The 21,272-nt window shown below is 38.3% G+C and overlaps 2 protein-coding genes across 5 annotated transcripts in view; one reads left to right on the top strand and one right to left on the bottom strand.

Moving 5' to 3' along the window:
* The window catches only part of nr3c2 (nuclear receptor subfamily 3, group C, member 2), an 85,998-nt gene extending 74,481 nt beyond the window's left edge, over positions 1 to 11,517 (top strand). For both annotated transcript variants that reach the window (XM_044347228.1, XM_044347227.1), the window contains exons 8-9: positions 6,142 to 6,299; positions 8,239 to 11,517. In XM_044347228.1, the coding sequence (XP_044203163.1) occupies positions 6,142 to 6,299; positions 8,239 to 8,394 (314 nt within the window). In that variant the 3' untranslated portion in view covers positions 8,395 to 11,517. The remainder of the gene's footprint in view (positions 1 to 6,141; positions 6,300 to 8,238) is intronic.
* A 4,189-nt stretch (positions 11,518 to 15,706) lies between these two features.
* The window catches only part of arhgap10 (Rho GTPase activating protein 10), a 54,113-nt gene continuing 48,547 nt past the window's right edge, over positions 15,707 to 21,272 (bottom strand). For 2 of the 3 annotated variants that reach the window (XM_044347225.1, XM_044347224.1), the window contains exons 21-23: positions 20,789 to 20,890; positions 19,242 to 19,333; positions 15,707 to 17,293 (exon numbers count right to left, since the gene is read on the bottom strand). In XM_044347225.1, the coding sequence (XP_044203160.1) occupies positions 17,205 to 17,293; positions 19,242 to 19,333; positions 20,789 to 20,890 (283 nt within the window). In that variant the 3' untranslated portion in view covers positions 15,707 to 17,204. The remainder of the gene's footprint in view (positions 17,294 to 19,241; positions 19,334 to 20,788; positions 20,891 to 21,272) is intronic. The other variant, XM_044347226.1, reaches the window with a different exon arrangement.

The following is a 21,272-nucleotide window of genomic DNA, read 5'->3' as shown; positions in this document are numbered from 1 at the left end:
CCATGGTAAACTTTACTTCATCCTAGTATTATAAGTTCTACCATTTTATATGTACATTTTGGCCAATTAACTGAGACCATTTTCCAAAATGAGTTATAATGAGTTATAACACATACAGTCATGTATCATATTACAACATTAAAAGCAATTGAAAGGCCAAAACTTGACAATATATATTATGTCAGATATTTCAGATGTTTCTTTGAACTATTTAAATATTCCATTTCTAAAAGAAATGAAAAACTGTGATTTTGATACCCAACTTGCCTCTAGAGTCCTTATGGAAGGTTATAAAAGGACCTTTGCTATCAAGTTTTAAGCCCGAAAAGTTTTCGTTAAATGTTTTGGCCCTTATTCTGATCCATTTTTGCAATACAGTTCCTAAATGATAAAGTTTTAAAACTGTAACTGTGCTGGAAAGCAGTTTTGCAAATTTCTAAACCTTATCATATTTTGGAACTACTTTTGGCTTATTAGATGAGGTGTGATTATTAAAAACTGAAAATATGGCATTCTGGTGGCTTAGGTGTGTCAGTCACCACCATGAATCCCACCAAACCTTTGTTGCATGCCCTTCTCCTTCTCTCTCCCTTCATCCTCTGTCATTTCTTTATTGTTGACTGTGATAAAGTCCAAAAAAAAACCATAAATTCTTTACAAAATGTTGCTTCTTGTGCAGTACATAATGTATATAAGAAAGAAACTGCATTTTGTTACAGGCACATTTCTTAAACATACAGTGTATCCCGGGCCGATGGTATATTGCTGGCTTGGCTTCATAGTGCAGTGACATATGGAAGAGGCGGCGTGAAAGCATTTCCCTGATATAAACTCAGTGTGGTTGAGTCATATGGAAGCAGGGGAGCTGCGGCTGGACTTTTTGCTATTGGATGTTGGGTGAGATGAGGAAGAGTGAGAAAGAAGAGAGGATAGGAAACCAAGAGGGAAAAGGGAGATATAAAGAATGAACTCAGACAAATGTTGACATTGAGAGTTAGTGTTGGCGAGAAAGAGACAGGTGCATAGCTATAGGGAGACAGAAAGACAAGACACAGCGCGGGGGGGTGGGGGGTGGGGGGGGGCAGAGCTGGTCCTTCTGTTGCTGTGCCCTCCCTCTCCTCTCCTCGCTGGTCCTCTGGAGGTTTTCCAGAGATCCCTGCTGTAGTTAATAAAGGCCAGTCAAGCACCAGGCAATGCTCCAAGACGTGCTATTTTTCTCCACTTCCTTCAAACCTGGGCTGGAATTTTGAAGGATAGGGTACAGATAAAAGAAGCAGGGATGCAGAATTGAAGGAGGGAATTTAAGGTACTTCACAGTTACTTCAATCTGCTCTGGTTATTGGGTTTACTCAAAATATAGCAGGAGAGAGAAGAAAATAATCATCTGATGCTCCTTTTCAAATGTGCGACAGAGAAATTCCTGTATCTGCCCGTTCCAAAGTACACACGATGGAGCAGCTGCACTGTATGGAAGTGCTGCAAACATATCAGCAGCAGCACTTGTGAATAATTTCAAAAACAAGCAGACCATCTCTGGATTTTCTGAGGCACTGTAGGAAGCTCTCTTAGTTACAGTCATTCAGAGATAATGCTAGTGCCTCGTGGAAGGAGTAGCGGCAGAAATGTTTACAGAGGAGTTGTCAGAACTTGTCAGCTGAGCAAGTACTGTGGAGTCACTGAGTGTGTGTGTGCCCTTGGGCTGGTTTGAAAGATTGTGTGTGTTACATAGAGAGAGGAGGAATGAGTGAAAGAGAGAGAGGGAAGGAGGGATAAAGAGAAAAGAGAGAAGGGCTGTTATTCCTCTCTGACCTTGGCTAAGGTTTCACTCAGCCTGCGGTGTCTCGTGACCCTGTTTGGATTTGGTACAGGAGCAGTGGCCTGCTCAAACCAGTTACACTCCTCACCACTACACAGACCTAGATAGTATTGCAAGATTAACTCGCTCATTTGTTCTCTTACCAAAGTGTCTTCACCTCTTTTTTCGAAATATGGCTGTTGAGCCTTATTCCAGATGGGAAGTACAGTATGTTTACCGTTGTGATGGGCGCGTTTCAAGCGACACATTTTACAGTTAATTACGTAAAAGCCTGATAATTGCTTTACACTAATTAAAATACTGTTATCATTTCTATTAGTGTTTTTGGGTCATGTTTAAATTTAAACTTCCTATCAGACAACATCCTAAAGCTTCACTGAGGTGTTATTGTAGTCATGCTCAGTGCTAGTTGTAGAATTCCCTAATGAATAGTATCTGGTTTTAAATCAAAACCGAGAGCCACCCTGTCAGTTAAGTATGTGCCAGCAACTGAGAGCAGGAAGCTGCATGTCCTTTAACTACGCACATGCCATGAGTTATGTTTGCCTCTTTATTTTACGTGCATTAGAAGAAGAGTCTTCCCCCTGCTTGTGGTACTCATAATAATGAAGCTGTTGTCTACAGAAGAAATATGGCCTAGTTGAAAAGATTCTATACCTGCAGCAAAAAATCCGTTTGACAACAATTACGGTGGTATAAATGCCCTATTTTGGGGCCGGTCACGGTAACGCCCTGAAATGCCAGGTCAGTTTCTAATCAGGGCGTATGTGGGTCAGTGGGAGAAAAACAAAAGGTACAAATGCGGCCCTGGGTTTTAGCACATTCTCATCATTTTAGCCATGTATTAAAGGCACAGAAATCACAGCCTCTGCACCAGGGTCCAATCTGTTCTCATATCTGTTTTCCTTTGCGTCATGTATGTCATGCCTGAAGGTGTTTGTGCATTTAATAGAATTGCATAGAAAGAGATAGAAAGGGAGGAATAGGCAGACAAACACACATTCTCAGTGTTATTGACCTACAGAGCAATGATCTGTTCTAAAAAGATGCAATTTTAACTGACAAGGAGTAGGCTTTTGCTACAGGCAAAAGGCTTGTCTGCCTATTCAGCAGAACTCAAACAGGTCCTGTCAGTTACTGGTTTTTGTGAGTGTTGTTACAAATGCCTAAGATTTATCAGAGAAATCTGGCTACTGAAAAGTACTGAAAATAAATAACTGATATAGTTTTTCAAAGTTCAGTAATTTAAACCATAAGGGCTCAGAATTTCATATTCTGCTGTAAAAGATGTTTTTGTGAGATTTCAAAAACATAATAAAAATTTACGAGACAGTGATACCATCGCCTTTTCTTGACATGTTTAGCCATGCTGTGAACGCCAAAGAGTCTGGTCACAGTGTTTTTGGTCGGGATGACTAGTTCTGTATCATCGCTACATTTGATTGAGAGTATTTTTGATTAAACATGACTTGTTGTGACTACTTGCTATCTTTCAAAAGTGGCCCATACTGCTGTATAAGAGAACTCATTCTCTATAGGCAAATGTGTAGAGCTCAGCCTTGGATGTCCAACATAATAATAGTAATCACTTTTAGTTATTATTAAGTCCCTATCTGTTTTTTTTTTTTTTTATCTGGTTAACTATTAACAGTGGAGAAGGAGTGGGCAAGATGCATAAAATCCTCTTATCATGGTATATATATATAATTGTATATTGTTAGTACACATTTTCTGGAAAATCAAATAACGTCAAGCCAATTTTATTTGTATAGCCCAATATCACGAATCATACATTTGCCTCAGGGGGTTTTACAATCTGTACAGCAATACAACATTCTCTATCCTTAGACCCTCGATTCATCGGAAAAATTCCCGCCAAAAATCCTTTTACAGGGAAAAAAATGGAAGAAACCTCAGGAAGAGTGTCATGTATGGAATGGACCAGATGACAAACTTACCGAAATACAGCATGGAAAAACAAAAATTATAGATATATAATCAATTAAGAAATTATTTAAATATCCAAAGAAGAATGTCTGTTTTTGGCTGATCCTGCAAATGAAATACCTGACAAGTCAAGGTACATACTTCATCACATTGATGCAAAAATCATATTTTGCCATAAAACAGCTCACTGATTTGCAACATTGCCTAAATGCCTAACGTTGTACACCCAGAGATATTAAAGGGATAATTACCTCGGCATAAAACGGTATGGAAAAATCTCTGACAGCTAACAGCTTGTCTCTCGGTATACACTACCAGTCAAAAGTTTGGACACACTTTCTCATTCAAGTGAATGGGTGTGTCCGAAATTTTGACTGGTACTGTGTATTATCGTCACAGAGGCAGCATTTGCATTACTCTGTTCAAGACAGGAGTGTGCACCGGACATCTTGGCATTAGCTGAAGGATAACTGAGGGCGTTCCCTCAGACTGATTTGAGGTGTGCTCTTTGAGAGGCGAGGTGTTTCTTAATCTGGTAGCCAGCAGCTTAATGTCATTTAAAAGCTTTTGGCAGACTTCCATTACTGTGACTTTGTTCTACCGCACAGAGGGAGAAAGTTACTGTATCTTCACATCAGTCTGAATTCCTCCCATGACATTGCCTTTTTATTTTAAGTGCATTGATGCATCCAAATCATTATAATGTGAACGAAGGCTGTACTGTTGTCATTTAATAGCTCTAGTCATTGAACAAAGTGCATGATGAATGAGGTTTGGTAGACAAAATGATGAAGTTCTTTAATACACATAAGCACTATTGTTCCATTCTTTTGCTGTCACTGTTGCTGAGATAACTTTTAATCAATGCCTTCCAGTATGTCAGCCATCTTTCATGAATTCGTGTCTACACATGAGAACTAATTACCACTTGAAATGGTGAAAGTGGTTGTAATGAGTTGCTAAATAGGCTTGGGTCGTCAACACAGGGAAAATGTCCAAAAAAAGGCAACTGTGTGGGAGTTAGAGCGTTACTTCACTGTGCACCTCTAATTACCCCTTTACACAAATACACATTTCTACATAGCATACCAGTGGTTGTGCATATTGCAGCCCATTAGCTACCAAGCGTGTTTAATGTGCATTTGCCACACATTTTCTGAAATGTACCATACATTTTGAGATTTATTTCCTAGCTTCCAGGTGGCCAATTTAAGTATGGTATAAAAATCAACTGAAAGAAACTTGCTTGACATTACAGTAAGCATTTAGTCTTTCTTTTTTAAAGTTATATTATTGACATTTGCATTTATAAAGAAAAAAATGTTGAAAGAAAAAAAAAAAAGTTAAAATCTTCCATTTCGGTACATTCAAGGAAACATGGACAGGTGAGAATTAATTGTTGATTGCGGAACAGTAACACCTCAAAGAAAAATAAATTACCAGTGTACAGTATGATTGCTTATTCTCTTTCTTCAATGTTTGATATCCTGACAACACGGTTGGTAAATGAAATGCTTTTTGAACATCTAAGTTTAATTAAAACACAACACCAAGTCAGAGATTTCAAAATACAGTAGTCCCTGCTTTTAACTGCATTAACACACAACAATATTCATACTTGATATTGATGCATACTACCAGCTAGGAGCGGGCAATATGGATAAAATCATCTATCACAGTATATTTAACGTTATATTGTGGTTTTGATTTATATTACAGTATATTTATAGTACATTTTCTTGAAAATCTATTAAAAATTTGTATGTGAATACTATAATAAGATGGATAAATGACATACCAGACAAATCAAAAGCACTTCATTACATTGATATAAAAATAATATAAAAGCCAATATTGCCATAAAATTGTCCAGGTTGTTAATTTACATAATTGCCTAATACAACCAGAGATATTAAAGTTATATCTAACTTTGTATAAATGGTAATTTCTGACAGTTTTCTGACAATTTTTTTATTGTCCTATTGTGTATGTATGGTCATACCCTGCAGCCAACTGTTAATTGTGATGGATGATAGTCATCAAGTCTCTAAAGATTGATGAGTCAATCTGAAAGCAGTAATGTAATGTATGCAAAACATGCAAAGCTAGTGATATAGTCTTTTAATATCATACGATAAAGACAATTGGATAAGAATGCTTTTTGCTCATGATTGACAAAAGTTGAGATTTTATTACATAAGACATATCCCTGCCAATCATGTTCAGTGACCCATGGATTTTAGTCATTTCTAATAAATCCACACAGTATGTCATATCAGTTGAGATCAATTTTTATGCCAGATTTTGGCCATTTACACCTGTTTTGTTGTCCACTTATTAAATCCAGTCAATGACAGCGGGATTTGTTTGTTTCCCAGTTCCCAAAGAGGGTCTGAAGAACCAGGCGGAGTTCGAGGAGATGAGGGTTAATTACATTAAGGAGCTCCGGCGTTCAGTGGGAAAAGCAACCAACAACTCTGGCCAAACCTGGCAGCGCTTCTTCCAGCTCACCAAGCTACTGGATGCCATGCATGATGTAAGTACCCTTGCCCTGTCTGCCTCCTATGCCAATGGCCTACAGTACAGCACAGGCTTCCCTTGGCAGCCTCTCATTATGCCATGCCTTCACACACGGAGGCAGGTGTCCAATGGCACTTTGGGACTCTAATATCACTGGAAATGTTTTGAGTAAAATAGCAACATAGTGGATTTGGATAATGCATTTTACTTAGTGGTTCAATGGTGCTGTGGCTTGGAATAAGGATTATTGCATCCCAATCTCTCCCTGAGGGGGAGGTTATTTTGGAAGAGGCGGTGACCAGCATGTATTGGTGAATGGAACAGAAGGGGATCAATGCCAACTCACAGTTTATTGGAACAGAGTACACAGTGACCACTGTAGCAAATGTGCTAAATCACTGTTCTCTTTTTATGCACGGGTCAACCGCTTTGTGCCATAACAACAGTGTAGGCAAGGGGTCACAGAGATAAATGGCCAGAATTCAATGACCCTAATGACTGAGTGAATGGGGTTAGTGCTGAACGGATGAGCTTCCTTTAAAGGAAGTTTTGTCCAGAAAATTTAAAAAAAAAAAAAAAAATCAGTGGTGCCCCCAAGTGGTGAGCTACAAAGAATTGAAAAGGGGTCAGTGCCCCACAGAAAGCAAATGCACTTGCATGAATATGCAGAGGTGCACAGTGACGCTTTATTTTACAGGGACTTTAATTTTATACTAATTTCCTGGAATTTTGAGTAATTTGCAGATTTTTAACTGTTAATTTTTAGGGCACTGTACAGAGAGGGTGGTGCAAATTATAAGAAAAAACAAAAAAGTGTTAATTTGGTTTAGTTTGTAAGTACCAACTCATTATACTTGTGCTCATATGTAGTTGTTAATTTGCAAAATGTTTTAATAAAGTAGACCCTTAACAATTCTTTAACTGAGATTTCTTAACTGAAAATACCAAGTTTTCAGTGTATAGTTTTCTGCGTCAAACTACATATTGGCATATTAGTTGTTTCTTTAAAACTCGATATCTCCATTTCCTCTATACTACCAAATTACATTAAGTATTGTCCTAAGAATTAACAGTTAGACAGCAGCTAATTTTAGGAAATTATTGAAAAAACCTAATATGCTAATATATCGTTTGACGCCCCAAAACAACACCTGAAAACTAAGTATATGTAGTCAGGTAGAGAGTTGTCAAGAGTCTAATTAAGAATTAATTAAAACTAAGAATTTTAGTAAATTAACAACTACATATGAGCCCCAATATAATGAGCAGGTATTTACCAACTAAACTAAGTTACCACATTTTTTTCTTATAATTTGTACCAAGTTGCACCACCCTCTCTGTAAAATGTCCTAAAACTTAACCGTTAAAGGACCAGTGTGTAAAATTTAGGGGGATCTATTGGCAGAAATGGAATACAATATTCATAAGTATGTTTTAATTTGTGTATCATCATCTGAAAATAAGAATTGAGTTTTTGTTACCTTAGAATGAGCCATTTATCTACATAGGGAGCGGGTCCTCTTCCATGGAGCCCGCCAAGTTGCAACGCCATGTATCTTCAGTAGCCCAGAACGGACAAACCAAACACAGGCTCTATAGAGGGCCTTTTGTGTTTTCCGTGAGTTTCATGGCCAACATAGATTCTCCTACACGCTTGGAAGGTGGGGGCTATTCAGTTGGTTGAAATCTGCAACCTCACTGCTAGATGACACTAAATCCTACACACTGTTCCTTTAAATACCAGCAAGTTACTCTGAAAATTTCTGGGAAATTTGTATCAAATTAAGGGACCTGTGAAAGTGAACTTAACTACAATATATTAATAAATGATAATGTATCAATTATATCATTCTAACAAAATAATAAAAGTCCCTCTTGACAGCTATAAAATAATAAAAATAAAAATCTACAGGTCCAGCATGTTTCTGATTAAATTGTGTGTCTGTGTTGTCCAGCTGGTGGGGAACCTGTTGGACTTCTGTTTCTACACCTTTCGTGAGTCCCAGGCCCTGAAGGTGGAGTTCCCTGACATGCTGGTGGAGATCATTAGTGACCAGATACCAAAGGTGGAGTCAGGCCTCACTCACACAATCTACTTCCACAAGAAGTGACTCACTGAACAGCTGGGACAGAAGCAGCATTGAGAACTGGAAGAGGGGAGTAAAGAGTTCAAGGAAGAATAAATGTGCATAGAAGGCCTGACCTGTGGCCTGCACCCTGTCGCCTAGTATGCCAGCGTCCTCGTCTTGGATGGGAAAGTTAAGAGACGTGGTGACAGAAGTAAAAGGGGGAGAAGGATTTGACCCTGCAGTCACCCTGAGTGGGTCAGAGCTGTGAATAGTTTGTGGAGTAGAGCACGACATACAGAGAAGGACTTGTGACAAATGTGACAAAGCATCCCGAAGTACCCCCCTGCTCTCCGTCCCAAAGACGATAACAGTATTTTCTATGGAGATAAAGCCATACATTTCTTAGGATGCGCTAGATACATTCACTACGCGCACACACACATACACATACATACACACGTAGAGGGAAATTCTCACTGATACACATGCTGTCCACATGCCTTCACACAAACGCACAGATGCACTCCACATGCACTAAAATCAGATTCCCTTACAAATCTAGAAAGAACATTTTTTGCAGATATTAACTGTTGCTTATGCAGTCTTTCACAAATAATAGCACTATGAAAAAAGATATATGCCAATATTTAGATTTTTGCTTTGCAGTGTAGCAACATACTGCAAGACTGCAGGGCAAAAGACATTATGAGGAGGCTCAGAAATTCTAGATGTAAGACGAAAGGTCTATCTGAATATATTCCAAGGGCTATACATGCGTCATCATAAGCTGAATAATCACATTAAAAATCTAACAAGTCCAAGTTTGAATTTCAATCGGTGTCATAACAGCCATCATTAACATTCACATACTGAGTTTTTTTTTAATTAAAATATGTAGTAAAACAATCAAAACTAATATGCAAAAGTCCAAAGCTAAAGCTGTTTTGAAATAAAAATGTCTCTCTTGTGTAAAGAAAGCTTGCACGTGAAGCTCCCATGTCATGAAGTCACTATTTTAGGAATTGTGGTGTAGAATTAAAAATTATCGATGAACGATTACCTTTGTGCAAAAATGGTCAGGAGTGCTGCAGGATGGAGAACATGCATTCACAGAAACGATTGCAGTAGAGTCCGCTGGTAATGGATTTGACTGAGGTGCATCCATAGTAATTGCTGTCATTTGTGTTATCTCCAGAGCAGCTGTCCAAATGTCTGTTTTTACTCACAACGAAGCAAAACCAGCCCTTTGTGAACCAACACTTATCTACTCTTCCCAGAAATAATAAAAAGCATTTTATAAAAGTGTGTTGCAAAGGTTTAGTTTTTGACAAGCCAGTCATTTTACATTAAGGTGCTTCATTTCTACAAAGCCAGGCAAAACATAACATGTACAGTAACTTGTAGACCGTCCATACAATACACTATATGGACACAGTTCAAACACACATACTCTGTAAAGTTGATATAATCCAAAATGGAGCATTACTCTGCAGTGCTTACAGCAACCGGCTAATGTATCAAAACCAGGCAAATGTGTACAGGTATTAACAACTTCTTAAAAACATTATATTCAGCTGTTGTACAGAAGATGTTTTGAGGTACATGTTGATGAATGCTTGATGAAAAACTGTGTTGGTATGATCACCTGTCCTTATTTAGTTTATTTCCCTTATCTTTGGGCCAAGTACTACTATCTTAGGTATGGCAGGCCTAGTCATCTGGACCATTAACTTGTCTCACACCCCACTGGTTTCTGGGTGGTTGTGGAACACTACTATGATGCTACTGAAAAGCGACAGAGCTGCTGGGGAAGAAAAACAGTGGGGGCGTGTGATTATTTGGTTTTTTTTTTTGTTGCCCTGTGAGTGTATATTTACATGTGCGTATGGAGCGAGTATGGCCTAAGTTGTGTGTATATGTGCGTATGTGTGTTGTGTTTTTTGTTTTTTTTTTCCTGGCAAGCATGTGCATAGTTGATCTGCTCTTTCAGTGTGGGTATTATGCATTTATGTTATAGGATTAGCCATATCCTATTTCCACTTTTAGATTTGCACAGAGATACAATGTGAAATGAGGCATTAGTGCAGCTAGCAGGAATTGTCTGTTTTGATAAGAAACTGTGATGATGCGGGAAAAGACTTTCTGCATGGTCACCCAGCCTAAAGTTAGACAACATGACATCATTAGCACAGCAGGCTGGCGTACTGTATTCGTGGCCTCAGCTCTCTTGATGATGGCGCTGTGCTACACTATGAGGTCTCTTCTGTGGTGGTAAATTGTGTGACGATCGGTGTACAAAGAGACGGAGGTGGCAGGATCACAACTGTCATTATCAGAGAGGCTTCATTTTACAATCCGTCTTTGTTGTGCATTATTGTTCAAGTTGTGAAGGACCCTTAAGCTAATCTCTCACTGTTTCTTTATTTTGCCCCCTTTTTTGTCCTTTTTAAAAGGAATAAAAAAAAAAACTGTCTAAGGTTCATAGGATGAATGGGAAAGTATTTTTGAGAGAATTATATTTTGCTGGAAAACAATATTTAAGTACTTTGTCTAAAAATGATATCCTTTTTGTAAAATGAAATGTTAATGCATGCTTTTTGATGAGATGTTTACATTGTATTTAAAAAAGGGAAACTTGTGCCTTTTTATCTCACCTGATTTACAATTTTACAGTATATATTGTAAATAATACAGCAAGTCCTTATGTTGAGTATAGTATAAAACATTTCTACTTTAACCATCTTGTTGGAATATTGGAAAAAATGTGTGTTTCCCACTCGCCATGTTCTGTGTGTTGGATCACAGAGAAAGAATTTACAGTGAGGGTTGGTGCCAGAAAGGGCCAAATAGAGAAATGAATGTATCATACATTGTGAGAGACTTATGGAACTTACTACCTGAATGTTAGAGAGAGTACATTTATTATCTTCTTATTAAGTAAAGTTATTTGATTTTGCATCTTTTTTTTTTCTTTTTTTTTTTACTGTTTGCATCATTGTTCACGTGGCTCAAACAAAAAAAAAATAATCAAAAAGTATTTCTTATTTTGTAACAAGATGTATCAAGTGATGGATCCTTGAGTTGTTGCTGTTTAAATGATTTCCTAACCCATGGCGGTATTGTTGATGAGCACCACAATAAAATCAAAAAATCACAAACTATTGACATTGGGATACGTGAAAGAAAGTTCTTGACTTTTCAGTTTGAGAGTACAAACTTTGTGCACACACGAAAAGAAATGAAACGATGGATGTACAGACTGTAAGACCTGAAGTCAAACCAATTCAAATTTGACTCTCTTGACCAGTTCTAAACTGGACATATTGCACTAACTGCCAAAATAACTTTCACAGAAGAAAATTTGACCCAAAGAATATTAAGATCTATACATCGTAGATACTTGATAATGATGACATTATCAGTCCCTGTATATCCCTTTGCACTCCAGAAATATAGACTATGACTGTTGGCTATTTAATGTTTATCGCTATTTAAAGGAATAGTTACGACACTTTGGGAAATACACTTTCTTGCTGAGTGTTACAGTAGATGAGAAGATCGATACCATTTGTGTCTGTGTGTTAAATATGAAGTTAGAGCCAGGAGATGGTTAGTTTAGCTTAGTATACAGACTGACCTGGCTCTGTCCAAAGGTAAAAAAATACAGCTACCAGCATCTCTAGAGCTCACTAATGAACGCATCTCATTTGCTTAGTATGTAAAAATAACATGTTATGGTTTTGCGGGGGGTCATGTGGCAAACTTTTAGGAGGTCAATGTACTATTATAGGAAACCACCGTGCTCCACCAACTGTAAAACCACAACTTGTCATTTTTAATTTGTTTTTTGTGCCTGTTAAACGATATAACTAGGGCAGCAACTAACCATTATTTTTATTATCGATTAATCTGCTGATTACTTTGGTCTATAAAACATCAGAAAAATCTTGAAAAATGCCCATAACAATATCCTAGAGCAAAAAGTGATGTCATTAAATGTGTTGTTTTGTTCCAATAAACAGTCCAAAACCCGCAAATATTTGATTTACTATAATGTAAAAGCAAGAAAAGCAGCACATTCATTCTCATAATAAAAAGCTGGAGCTATCAAATCTTAGGCATTTTTGCTTGAAAAATAAACAAATAATAAATGATCAAAATAGTTGTTTAATGGCCTCTTGATCGACTCTAAATATAACACTTTAATTAGTGAGCTTTAAAGGTGCTGATAGCTGGGAGTTTTTTTACTTTTGGAAAGAGGCAGACTAGACGTTTCCCTCTGCTCTCAGTCTTAATGCTAAGCTAAGTCAACCGTCCCTGGCTGTAGCTTCATATTTACTGGATAGACATTAAAGTGGTATCAATCGTCTCGTCTAACTCTTGGCAAGAAAGCGAATAACATGTCCAATTAATTCTTTAAAAGGAACCAAATTAATGAACTGTTTTGTTGGTCATCAATCACTACCTACTGTAAATAATAATTAAAAAAAAAAACCCTTTCCCATACTCAAAAGAGCAGCGTTATCTTCAAAGCTGGCTCCTTCTAAATGAACTCTCCTTGTAGGCATGAATGACTCAGAATGTGTCCAACTGCTGTGTCACAGCGCACTATCGCGTCACTGTATGTGGAGTCACGTCATTGCCATTTTCTGTTCGCGGTGGTGAATCGGGTGTAGAGAGACTAAGCCATATCTCCACAGCCATGGCAGTGCATTTCTTATTAATATATAAATAAATATAATTGCTTTTTTTTTTTTTCCAATTCCAAAAATGACTTTTTACTCAGATGCTTTGTACAATATTTCTCAGCAACTATCCAGCAAACACACAGTAGACAGCCTTCAACATAAACCAATAAAACATCTTTGAAACCAGTTACTACTGTATATCTTGATGCAGATATTGCCATACCTGTGTTTGCAAAACTATTGCAAGATTCTAATAAAACTGTTAAATTGATAATTTGATGTGTAATTTATCGGTTTGTGCGTGTGTGTGTGTGTGTCTGTGTGTGATGAAAATTGTACCATGAGACAGAAGCTAGGAAAGGTGCCCTAAAGAAATGGGCTGTTTGATCTGGATGAATTTGAAACAGCTGCATTTGGTGGCTAGGGAGGATAATGAGCCAAAAAACACAGAGTTCGCATGGAAAAACAGAAATGATGTGGAGCAGCAGCAGGTACAGCAGTCACAGGGAGATGAAGAGAACAAAGAAAAACGGGATGAGTGGAAATGACAGAGATAAAGCATGCAAGGATGAGACTTTTTACAGTAAAACGGTGCCTGTGGAGAAAAAAAATCACCATTAACCTTGTTAAAAGCTGATCTGAAAACACGCCTGCTTTGCCAGACTGTATTACTTTTTTGCTCTTTTTTTTTTTTCTCTCTCTCTCTCTGAATCCACAGCCCTCTCCAAATCTTCCCCAGATTTCCAATTGCTTTCACTTGTAGTCGTGCCAGATAAACAGAATCTATTGGATCAGGCTGATTTCACGGCTGCGCCCGCGCACATGGCGGCTTCTGTGGCCCACTTTCTGAGCTGAGGGTTTTTTTTCCCCCCTCCCTCCACACTTTCTCCTTTATGTTTGAAATTTACTTTTTCTCCAAATTCCTACTCAGTTTTCACATCAAGTCTCATTATGATTATATTTCAGATGCTGTGAACTCTGAAGGAACCAGATAAAGACATAGGGATGTATTAAGTTAGTGTTACTTTAAGACATACACATTTGGGAAATTCAGACATATTTGTGGCAATTAGTTAAGTCATTTTCTCATAGTTAGAAGTAAACTGCTGTACAGCTTTGATCTAAGCTGAGTCATGGTGTGGGACTATGTTGTGAGGCTGAAGGACACTGCGTCATGCAAGGCAGAGGACAGCTGGCTCGCAGCCAGGACTTTGGGAAATGAGAAATGAAAACGTCCATCTGGATTTTTTCTCAAAAAAACCTACATCTAGTCTTAATTGATACGGTGACGCTGATGTATATACATCATCCCCGTCTAATGGACATGGATACATAATGCATGCAGAGACACGAAAACTACCAAAGGTGACGCAACCTCAATCTCAAGTGATATAAAGAAGGCTCATCCAGATTAACACTGTTGTTCATTGCGTTACAGTCACAAGCTTAGGAGGAAAGAGAAATGCACGGAGCTTAACTGATTTCATAAACAAATTACTTGACACAGAGAGGAGTTTTAAATACTCCTGAGAGACACACAGGTAGGCAGAAAAAACAGGGGGGGAAAGGGAAGGCAAATAGAGCAATATGGCACGATTTCTGACAGACAGCAGAGAGCAGAGTGAGTGGCAGGCAGGGCGGATGTTTCTATGATTCAGCAGTATTCTGGCAGAGGGAAGATGATGAAGGACCTCGGGGGTGGGTGGTGGCGGTGATAGTGTGGGAATATTTTGCCTGTCTCATTAGCTCTGCCTCATTTCATTATGTAATCATCACATCTGCAGTGGCTTTAGGGAGCTGGTGGACATACTGTATGTGTCGCACCAAAACCTCAGCTCCAACCTCCTGTATTTTTTAAATTTTTTTTTTTAAGTGGACAATGTGTGTTTTTATATTTTTAAATAGTGCAGCCCACTTACTGGAGGTCTGAGTGCGGTGGTGGACTGATGGTAATTATGTAACTGAGGCCACAGAATCAGGTCTAGAGGCCATTTGGTGTGTTAATTACACAGATGCAGTCTAAGAATTAACATGCGTGAGGCTGAGATGTAAATGGATCAGGGAGGTGGAGGTGGATTAGTGTGTGTTTTCCTCTACGAAAGATTACAATCTATTTTTAATCCCGTTTAGAAAGTTAGTTTGGAAGTGGCTTTTAGTCAGACGAGCCAGCACAGGTCAATATAAAGAGGGAGGCCTACATTACACTACATGGCTCAATGTAGCTCAACAGCACTGGCTGCAGAATGAATCCTCATTTCACCAGGAACTTTATTCTTAGACACTGTGGGGAAACTGTAGTTTCACTGTCACAATGGATGAGTCATCAAAAATTAGACATATTTCATAATGACTAAACAAGATGCATTTCCCAAAATATGAATTTAACTCTAAGTCAACAAAATGTAGCTATAAATGTGGCCTACAGTGCTTTTCTTAATTCTCTTTGGTCTACAGTTTTACAATGTCAGTCTCATTTTGGGAGACGAATCTCTTACTATCTAATAGAACCATATGAAATCAGTGCCTCAAGTAATGATTTTAAGATTTTTTAATTAAAAAAAAAACAACAACAAACCAAAAAGCAACCCTTCTCTGAAGACCTAATTTTGTTTCATTTTAAGTCATCATTTAGAACATTTATTTCGCTGCAAGAATACATGATACACTAAAGAACAAAAAAATCTTTATTTGTTTAACATTGATCAAGAGGATACCCAAAGGTATAAATGAAAGTGAAGTCAAGGCCCTTTACAAATATCATAAATCAATGTCTTAAATTATTGCAACCGCCATTGAAAACACAAACAATCAGCTGAACTAAAGCTCTCAGAAAAATTAAAGTGTAGCGTTGAATAGCCGAGGGATGAATTGTAATGTGAGAGGTGCGTACATGCTAAAACCATTCCAAATGAAATACACCTACTTAAAACCTGGCCAACATTTAACGGAGACTTGTAAAATATACTTGGTATTCATAACTCTTTTAGGCTATATACAAAAAACAGATGTAAAACTTTGAAATACTGCATTTTGTGGTCTTATTGATAATAAAATTTTGATTTACTATCTAATTACTTATTCCACTGAAGTTGAGGATAAAATAATCATAAACTAAAACTACAACTTTTTGTGGGAGTGTCTCATTTCTCTGCTCAGAATAAAGCAACGTTTAAAACAGACTTTAAAAACAAAAACACAAAATAAATCATTTTACAGGAAAAAAAACCACTTGGTTTCAATCATTACTATCTATTGAAACTGACCTCTGCTGACTCTACATGTTAATAGTGTTTAACACAAGAGGCTTATCAGGCACCAAAGAGGCAATTCACTGTTTCTGTAAAGGAGTGCACCAAAAAGAAAACAGTACAGAGTGTATTTAAAATTTTTAAAAAGTCATGCAATCAACGTGCCAATTAAATAAAATAAAATTAAAACAGCAGTGTGCCTCATTTTGAATATCTAAATAAGAAATATGCAACATTTTTATAAGTGAAAGCAGTAACTCTCCCATTCATTTTCATATATACCCGTACATACATTTACATTTTGGGTGTTCTGGTGAATAAGGCACAAAAGGTATCTCTAATATTTCAACAGAAAACTCTGTGCATCATCGTCAAGAGGGTCGAAAGCTGCTGGATTTTGGTGCAAAGCTTAAGAAGAATTGATTACAGTGATTTTAGTGCTGACATCAAACCATAATAGTTTCTGAGGATCATGCTTTGACTTGAAAGCTCATGGATACCATGTATAACTGGGCAGAAGAGAGAGTGAGGCCTCTGAGACGCTCACTTTCTGGTGCTGCTACAAAGTTACTTGGATGTTTAGAGGCTACGGAATCTTCGTATACAGCAGAACGTTGTAAGTGCTGACCCATTTTGTAATAACAATGTTGAAATTCATGTGAATACTAGACCAAAGTAAATAAATTCAAACAAAGCAACATGCTTACACATGCATCAGAAATGCTGCTTTCTGGCCAAAATGCCTATACTTGTATATCAAGAATATTCCACCACACATTGTCACTTGCTTGAGAGAATTGAGGGTTTTGGATAAACAAGGCCCTACTGTGAATTTCATAGTTGAGGCACATGCATTCCCAGATACTTTTCCTGGTGGAGGTGATGATATGTCCATAAATATTTCCATTTGAGGGGGCTACAGCATCTCCACATAGTTTTCAGGGATGAGGCCCCGCTTTCCCTCCAGCTCCCCCTCCAGCCAGCCGGGCTCTCTGGATTGGGTCACTGCAGGAAGAGGACACAGCGTCACCAGGGGACAGCACAACAGCGAGGGCGAGGGGGTGGGGGACAGACAGAGGACACAAAGCCTCCAGTGAGAGTGTGTGCAATGTGTCAGAGAGAACAGAGCAGAGGTCTGAAGAGGATACAGTAATTATGCGGATACACACAGCGACTCATTTTTATCTCTACTGTACATCTCCACTCTGTTTTTCGGAGCCAACTTTTTCTCGAGTTTCGCCGTGTGCAGAATCTCAGCAGCAAAATGGAGCTTCTCAAAACTGTTTAGTATGACAGATGTGTCGGAGCACATAGCATTTTTATGACAAGTGGTTTCAAAATCCTCCCTGGATTCCTGATTTGTCTACAGAGTGAGCCAATTTAAAATTTTGAGTTCCCCCTACCATCGCCCCTCAAAGGCAATGGTAGAGTAAATATTGGGTATAAACTAAGGAGTCGACCTGCCACAAGAAGTCAAAGCACAGTATTTAAACCTGCCATCAGTCCCAAACTGACTGACAAGTCTTTCAATATAAGGACTTACACAAGAAAACAATTAAATCAGTGTTATTAATGTTTTCTGTCATTGTTAAAGGTGTGTCAGTAATGTTTGCACATAATGAAAAATGTTTTCAACTATACTGTGAATTAACCATATCTCTGTTTTGGTGATATAACTCTAGACTGGGTCTTTAAGAGAATAAATTGGAAGTTTTTAGATTAAGTAAGTGAGAGAAAGTTGTCCATCTAATTTTAGGGTTGGGGAATAAACATATGTGGAATTCTTCCTTATACCTACTGTATATACAGTGGTTTGTTCAGTCCTCTTGACCTTTTGCACATTGTTACGCAGATAGCTCAGGCACAAAAAAAACCCCATAAATATATGCAGAAATAACTGAATAGTGTAGCAACATATTGTCAGGGGTCTTCAAGACACTGTACTGTAGATGTTTATGTAATAACGATCTCTGGACGTAACATTTATCTAATTATAATGTCAATCACTTAATTTGAAGCCTATTCAAGCGTTGAAAGACTGACAAAATGTGAGCAAAACTCTCAAAACTTTTTATCTAGGAAAGTGGAGATTTGCTTTGAGATCCAAAACACACACTATCATTTAATAATACTTCCACTAAACAAAACAGTTAGGCTCCAAATTAAATATCAGAATAAGAAAATTGGCTCTAGAACATAATTCAATTTAGTTTATGAAAATGTGATACTTAATTCATTTTGTGTTTATTATTTCAGAGAATGAGTACATATTTATGAGTTGGAAATCCACCTTCTATTCAATTTAATTTTGCCATTGTAGGCGTTTTATCCTGACATGAACCCTTTCATCCATCAATGATGGCTAAAATGTAAAGCCATTAAAACAGGAAATACTGTAAATGTATTGAAATACGATTAAGGGATGGTTTCAGTCATCTATATCTGTTGATACTCAGGTTCTGATGTAGAGATCATGATGTTAACTTCAATCTGCAGGACAACAGAGGCTAACATTGTCAAAAAGATGTTTTAGGTAGAAAGAAACAAATCTTAGATGCTTATCTAGAACATAGCTGACCTTAACGACCAATAAACTGCAATCCATCGTGGGATCTTATCAAAGACATCACTACATGTCCCCTGTAAAGACTATAGTATATCAGTAGTGTCAGTGTATCACAAAAGAGGGTTTTGACAAGAAAAAGGAACTACAAAATCCTCATTTCCTCTGAGAGTGATTAAAGCTCAGTCGAGCCTCTTCCAAGACACACTGGAGAGGAAATCTGTGTCTCCTATCCTCCTACCCCCCCTTCCCCCACCCCTCCCCGTTCCCCCTCTCTCCGTCTCATCTCGCTGTTCGATTGAAGATCAGATTGGGTGTTCGGTTTTCCTCCAAATCCAATATGCCAGGGCTGGTTCTGAGTGAGCGACTGGTGTAGGCGATAACACTTACCAGCGTTGAATATTGCGCCGACCTGGAAGGAGAGCTCAGAGTCGTGCTCAGCCTCACATGGGTACACTGCCTTTGCTTTCCTGCTGGAGACACTGAAAAATGAAGGCAATCAGTGAGCTGGCGGAGCTTTGAGGAGGATTACCGCACAGTTCAATCTGGGCCCGGGGCCTGCTTGTTCATTCACTCACTAGCCTGAAACAGCAGAAATGGGCCAAGTTGAAAAAAAAAAAAAAATAAGAAAAGGTACTAAGAGAGGAGCAGGGCTGCTACACACTCTTGTCTTGCCCTATCTCCAGTCTAGACAGACTAGCGAGCGAGTCAAAACACACCCACATGCACCCGTGTGCGTGCACAAACACAATGAGAAGCAGCGCTGTTTGTATCAGGTTTTGTACTGCCGAAAAAGGCAGGCGCACATCAGGTCCGCACAGCAGACAACCATCTATGTTGAGATAATTAAAAAGTGGCGGGGGGATTCTAAAGTAGGTTTGCACACAAACAGAGGTAGAATAGAAATCTCTCTCCACAGTGCTTCAGCTTTTAAATTCACATTTGTGAGCTTAGAAGTCGCATTTTAAATCAGTTTGATGTAAAAGAGCGCCGTCAAAGAAACCATATTCATCGCTCTGCAAAGGTTAGTAAAAAGGAGTATTTATGCCGTTCCGTTCCCGAAAACATAAAAACTGTTTCCACAGAGAGGTTGTTTTGCCTGCCATTGCAAACCGTTATCTCGAATGCCAGCAACATTACCACGTAGAAATTGTGCCTTCAACAAATGATGCCCTGATAAATATTTCATATTCTTTCTGCAGAGCAACAACAATGCGGGATGAGAGAGGAGAAAGAGGATATACAAACTGGGAGAGAGAAAAAAAAAAAAAAAGTTTGTGGTCACAGAGCTGTCAATACAACAATCTTCAGCCGAGTTCTTGACTTCAGAATTTTAGAAGACTGCGCTCTTGTGGAGCCGGCGTTTGGCGAAATGAGGATTTGTGTTCATACGGTATGAAAATAACATTAATGGACTGCCCACAGAATGACCGAGCTGTTTGCAATTTCCTGTGCAACTTCTGAAAGCACTGAAAATGAATTTATCATTTAGTCCGAAAGAAGTAGAGCAATAGATCAGTGTAACGGGTGGACTGTCCGCACAGTACCATCCGGTTCACTCAAACACCTGTGTGTGTGTGTATCCGCAGTTTGACAGAAAGGGGGAGAAGGCTGCTGCTGCTTCTGCTATAGCCAGAAATTTGTGTTGCATTAAAAACCCTCAAAAGGTAGCCAAATTACAGGAAGGGTGAATTCATGAAAGTAGATGTTAGACGAGTGAAGGGGTTTGTGATTCTGTTGAGTGAGCATGCAAGATAAGACGAGCAAGCAGGTAATTGAAGCGAGCGAGTGAATGAAAACTGAAAAAGTCAAAGAGTTTCAGAGTGTGACGTTTAACCAATATGAGTGAATGAAAGTAGTTAACAGCACTCGTGAAATCCATTTGGGAGGAAAACAGGTATTTGTAGAGAATCCTGACAGAGGGACCCACGTCTTACCTCTCCTCTGGCTTCTCTTTTTCAGAGGCAGCAGTTGTGGCAGCAGGCTGGTTCTCTCCTAACATTGCAGGAGAGGACCAGGAGGTTGCTGCTGTGGAGGCTCTGCAGGAAAAACATATCTTAGTCACAACAGATTCTAGGGTTTTTATCTTTTGACTGAAATCATGGTATGTTTGTTTTGCCTTCAAGACTTTTATACACACACAGTATGTTGTGGTTGGAAAAGATAACTGGTAGATAAGATTTAGATTGTTTGGATGTGTGTCAACATTAGGAATGTGCATCACACATAGCATTTTTTTCCCCCCTAACTGACATCATGTCTTTTGAAAAGAAAAATGAAAAGAAAATATACTTAAAAAGGCGTTCAGAATGAGATGGCATGTCAAAAAAAATGTTGGATCTGGTGATAAGAGGTAGAGAAAGTTTCAGATGTTAACCACTTTTTCTAAGCCAAACAATCAAAAAGATGCTGGATTTTATA

Source organism: Thunnus albacares, chromosome 3, assembly GCF_914725855.1.
Source record: "Thunnus albacares chromosome 3, fThuAlb1.1, whole genome shotgun sequence".
Classification (NCBI taxonomy): Eukaryota; Metazoa; Chordata; class Actinopteri; order Scombriformes; family Scombridae; genus Thunnus; species Thunnus albacares.
Note: the sequence above shows the minus strand (reverse complement) of the source record. Positions and strands in the feature narration are given on the sequence as shown.